Source organism: Triplophysa rosa, linkage group LG7, assembly GCF_024868665.1.
Source record: "Triplophysa rosa linkage group LG7, Trosa_1v2, whole genome shotgun sequence".
NCBI lineage: Eukaryota > Metazoa > Chordata > Actinopteri > Cypriniformes > Nemacheilidae > Triplophysa > Triplophysa rosa.
In genome coordinates this window covers 27,421,558-27,427,116 of record NC_079896.1, presented here as the reverse complement: position 1 = coordinate 27,427,116, position 5,559 = coordinate 27,421,558, and the positions used below count along the sequence as shown (strand labels likewise).

General features: G+C 37.5%; 1 protein-coding gene across 1 annotated transcript in view; it reads left to right on the top strand.

Moving 5' to 3' along the window:
- The first annotated feature begins 3,315 nt into the window (after positions 1 to 3,315).
- Positions 3,316 to 5,559, top strand: part of ldlrb (low density lipoprotein receptor b) — a 23,038-nt gene continuing 20,794 nt past the window's right edge. The window contains exon 1 of the mRNA XM_057337780.1: positions 3,316 to 3,489. Coding sequence (XP_057193763.1) covers positions 3,420 to 3,489 — 70 coding nt within the window. The 5' untranslated portion in view covers positions 3,316 to 3,419. The remainder of the gene's footprint in view (positions 3,490 to 5,559) is intronic.

The window sequence follows — 5,559 nt, the reverse complement described above, 5'->3', positions numbered from 1 at the left end:
CTGCACAAGCTCAGTTAACTAGACTTTACAAAACTATGGACCCATCTCATTATTCTGAAACTATTTAAGCCATAGTAAGACGTTTCATCTCATTATTATGGATACAATTTGAATGTGCATTTCAAACTCATAGATCTGTCATATTATGCTTTACTGATGGAATTGCAATAGAATACTAATATATATTTAACACTTTACAACGTTGCATTTGTTAACATTGGTTAAGCATTAGATTACATGTCTGCATTTGTTAATCTTTATTTTAAGTATTTACTAATATTTTTTAAAAACATTGAACATGCACCATGAACCAACATGAACAATTGTATTTGGCATTAACCAACAATAAACAAGATTAATAAATGCTGACAAATGCTAAAATACATAATGGTAGGGCTGTATGATTATGTCAAAAACTATATTAGTCCCCTTGATATTGTAATGTTGATTGGATTTTACATTTAAGTATGTTTGAAACTTCCTACAGGCTATAAATGCACCACTTGTGGCTCCCACTGTCAAAACAAGCATTATAAACGTGTAAACCAATGAACAAGTGTCATTGGAGAAACATTTTTTACTAATGCTAACAAACACATGATTTTAAATAGTACGGGGGCCCCGAAAACAACTCAAGCCCAGGGGCCCCCATCCTCTTAAGTCCGGCCCTGATATTCAATAATGGCATGTGCTGTTGTGTAATGTGGGTTTGTATATTTTCTCTTCGATTGATTTCATTCATCAGATACCATAATAAATAACAAAGCGTTAAATCTCTTTGTTTTGTTGTGTTCTGAAATATTTTCATACAAAAAACTGCACCGCAGACGAAGATGGCCAGGCAGCGTGAGTTAATGTGTATTGCAGTGACTTCACCGCCAGGTGTCGCTCGACACGCGCTGGAAAAAATCACCACCTCAGTTTAAATGCTTTATTTCTGTCTGAAATTATGGAACCTTTATTATTGGTTCTATGAGAGTTAGGACTGTAATAACATAACCGAGCACATTAGGGGTTTAACTGATGTGTTTACACCTCCAGAAAGAGAAAAAGGGCTAAGAAAATCATTTTGGACCCAGCTCACTCCCTCTTCCAACTGTTGCCATCTAGCCGGCGCTACAGAGCACTGACCACCAGAACAGGATATACTCAGCCTGAACAATTAAAAGCTCTTACTACACACTGTCCATCACATTGCACATAGCATCTGGAAACTGTACATTGTAAGAAACAATAGGTTAAACCTGTAAATAACATCCTATGTTGTTTTTTTGTCTATACACTCAAAAAAATGTGTTGTTGGATTAACTTAATTTTATTATGACACCTATTTCCACATAATTGAATTGATTCGTTCGAATTTCAGATTTACTTGTCTGCACAATTCACCCAGTTTAAGTTCATCAACTAATTTTATTTAATTTCAGCTGAATGTAATTACTTTGTGTTGAGCCAATTAAATTTGAATGCTTCAGTGATGCAAGCAAGATGTAATGTAAGGAGCAAGCAGGAAGCACCAGATAGTTTACTGCATGACCACTTGCAGAGTATTTACTCACTGAGTAAGGCTGCATACATGAAAAATGGCATAAATGTGCTCGTCCCCAACCTCAGTAAAACCGTTACTCTTCACCACTATGGTAACCCATCAAAAATCACAGACAACAGAAAATCTTCTAAATTTTAACATTACAGAACAGAACAGTAAACACTAACAAGTCTCCTTGTCTTTCATCCTGCACAAAAACACACATACAATAACATTTAATTTTAAAATTTACTATCTAAATCCAGGCATAAGGGCAATGCATGCTGGGAACTCAGTCCACTGTGTAGTTTCAGTTAGTCAATGAAAATGATTCCTGTTGTCCCAACACAAATGGAATAAGTTATGTCAAAGAGTCGCCTATTTATGTCAGTATTACACATTGCGATTGTGTTTGAACAAGAAACACACACAAATATGTTAGATCAAACTATTGATTAAGTTAAACAAACAACCTCCAACAATCATTTTTTTGAGTGTATATTTCCCTTTTTGTATATAGTGCATTATTGTTTTTATTTCATTCTCTGCACCGTGTGTACACTTTCTTCTGCACTAAGCTCCTGTCGCCTAGTCAAATTCCCTGTGTGTGTAAACCCACTTGGTAATAAAGCCTCTTCTGATTCTTCTCATGGTGCTTGAGGAGATTCCCCCTTCCATGTAAAAGCGCTTTGAGTACCCAGGAAGGCGCTATATAAACAAATTCAAAATGATTATAACTAATTCACAGGATCTGAATGTCATCCACACAGCACTTCAGCAGACGAAAACATCACTTTGTTCAACTGAGCTCTCTCTAACTAAGAACTCTTTAGAATAGCATCATTGAGGTTATGTCTGGCATGCGGTTCATGCTGAAGATGATGTCAGAGGAGATCTGAAGGGGCGAGGTTTCACTCATGTCACCCAACAGATATTTCAACATTCCACTGATAACAAACATGTGTGTCAGATCAGAAGTCCCAAAGCCAAGGGTCTCTTTACATAAACTTATGACCATGTTTTTATGTTTGATGTTTTTCACCAGGCTGAGAGAGCTTGTGCAATATATTTCACAGTCGCATAAACACCATCAGTCTATTCAATTCTGTCCATCATAAACCTGTTAATGTTTAGCAGGAGACTTCACCTCAGCAGACCGCCAACATTATTTTACTGCTTCTACAAACAAAATGCAAATAATTTTCCATTGAGCTCCCTGCACACATAACAAAACTTCCTCTGATCTGTTATATATTTTATATTCTGTGAATGAAGAGGCAGTCAGTGGAAAAACAAGGCGGGGAGACTGTTTTTACCACAAATATATTACAGGGATCTGTTTATCATCCAGGCCAGAATGATTCGGCTAATTCAATCTCGAGATGTTCATTTCTGGGAAATATTATTGTTTTTAGTTTGATAGTTTTGCAGGTATGATGAATAGTTATTTCTGTTTTTAAAGAGAATCAGGATCATGTTGAGTCATGCGTTGGCCTTACCTAACACTCGTATTCTGATTTGAGGGGCTTTCAGTCTCTCTCTCGGATATTATTTGAGCTTGATGTAAAAACTTGTGCTGCAAATGTAACAGACAAACGCTTATATGCGATTGTTTCTTTCTGGTGTTTTATCTATAAGAGGAAGCGCCCCGTTTGTAAACTTACAACATCGATAAGAAAATTAAACAGTGCTGCGTCGCCGAGGCCACGCCCATCACGTGGTGACGCAGCTCATTTCAAATATCACACCACTCTCAAAGCCACGCCCCTGAGGCTTCATTGAAATGGTCGGGTTTTTCCAGGCAGAGCAGATTTTTTCCTGTCACTGTGGTGTCGAGATCATTCATAGAGAGATTTTAAACTGCTTGTGAAAGATCGGACCTGCAGCTCAGATGATTCGGATCGGACTTCAGATCAGTCTCATCTCCTTAGTTCTTCTGCTTCACTGTCTTCCCAGGACCAGTAAGTGTCGATATATTCTTGATATATTGTATTATTTAAAGATCAGCGACAGGTGTCAGTTTTACAGATCTGATATGTGTTGTGTGATACTTATGATCTCTCTGTTGGGTGGTTTTATTTTATTGTCTTTTGAACAAGCGGCTTCTTAAACCAATGCGTTTCCAGCGCGCTGCTGTCACTGATTGGTTTGACGCATGTGACGCTAATGATGCGCTCAAGATGATCCGGTTTGTGCAGTTTTCGTGTTGCGTTAACCTCAGTTCAGGAGTTTCACCGGAAGTGGTTTATCCAGTTTTTGCAGTGAATTATACCTGACACACAGTCCACTACAGAGTCACATCTACACAAGCATCACGTCTACACAGAGCATCACGTCTACACAGACAAAGCACAATGCTTAAATTTTGTCTTATGGAGGTCCCCATCATGACCAAAATCTTAAAACATATTTTAAAATAGCTTTTAATAAAAAATAAGTTAAAATATTCTAAATATATTATCGGAATGTATATTTACACTGTTGGCAGAGGCTGTTTACACAAACTCCATCTACCACTATCTGATTGGAATAGAGAAAATAATAAGAATGGCCCGATTAAATAGGTGTTCTGAGTTTGTCACACCATAATACTGGATGTATACAGTACAAAGAAAGAGAGAGAGAGAGAGAGAGAGAGAGAGAGACAGAAAATTACCCCAGAAAAATTCACTTGTCTGTTGTGGTGCATTACAGTTAAAACACTGAACATGGGCAGAATAAAACCTCTGCTTCATCCGTGCTGTAAATGTCATGGATTAAAATTCTCCTTCGCTACGACGGATTTCCGTTAATTGCAGGGTTCCCGCCTGTCCTTAATGTCATAAATTCACTTTTCATGATTTTAACCCTTTGACGCGTACGGTCACACCGGTGTGATTAGAACATTCAACGCTTTGACTGGCACTGAGCCAGAGACAGACTCAATCCTGCTACCTATCACAACCAGGCTCGAGAGAAGAGAGAATTTTACCTGCCCGACCGGACAAGTAACTTGAAAAAATAACACTGTGCGACATAGAATAATAAGAATATGTGCATTAGACAGAGCTACGTGCTTGTGTGAAGTTCGTTTGTCGTTGTGCTTGTTTGTGTGTGACATTAATCAATAGCGCATCGCTCGCCGACACTGAATCCTGTTATTTATGTCATCTGGCTGTGTGTCTGAGGGAATGAAGTGCACAATTTAACATACTACACAAGTGTTGGTCTAGGACTTGTCTGCGTCTGCACTATATGAGGATATTATGAACACATGAACTTCATCTCCAGAGTTGCTAAGAGTTTATTTTACCAGCATTGTACTGTTTGAGTGAAGCTATCGTCAAAAACATATTAACTCGGGCGCCGTCTTTCCGACAAGTCGTCAAAATAAAAGTCCCGTTAAACTGAACACTCAGACGAAAAAATACTGTAGTGTACTATAGTATGTGCTATGGAAAATTGTAGTACCCTTGTAGTAAATTGATAAACTAGAGTAAATGCATAGTATACTATAATAAAGTTAAAAAACACTAGTATCTAGGAATTTTACTGCAGTTTACTATAGTAAATACTGTAATATACTACAGTAATTAATGTGGACAAATATGCCACTATTGTATAGTAAAAAATTAAAAACACAGTAACGTTACTTATAAATATTAAATCAAATTTAGGTAAACAAAAAGATTATATGGCCTTAACTTATCCATCTGTATGTAACATTCATGTCATTTGTCAGTTACCTGCCTATTCATGTGATGAACTACACTTGCACATTTTTAATGATGACAACAGACGTTTTATACTTGTGCTACGACTAGTGTTGTAGTACTCGAGACCGGTCTTGGTCTCTCGAGTCCGGTCTCAACCATTTTGTGATGGTCTTGTCTCGGTCTCAACGGTCTTTGGTCTCGGTCTTGTCTTGGTCTCAGATTTAGTGGTCTCTGGTTTTTTTTCAAGACCACAACTGTGGGAATTACAATAAAATGATGGTGCATTGTCTGATTTAAGTGTTAACATTATTAATGTGATTGGATGTAAAACTTTAA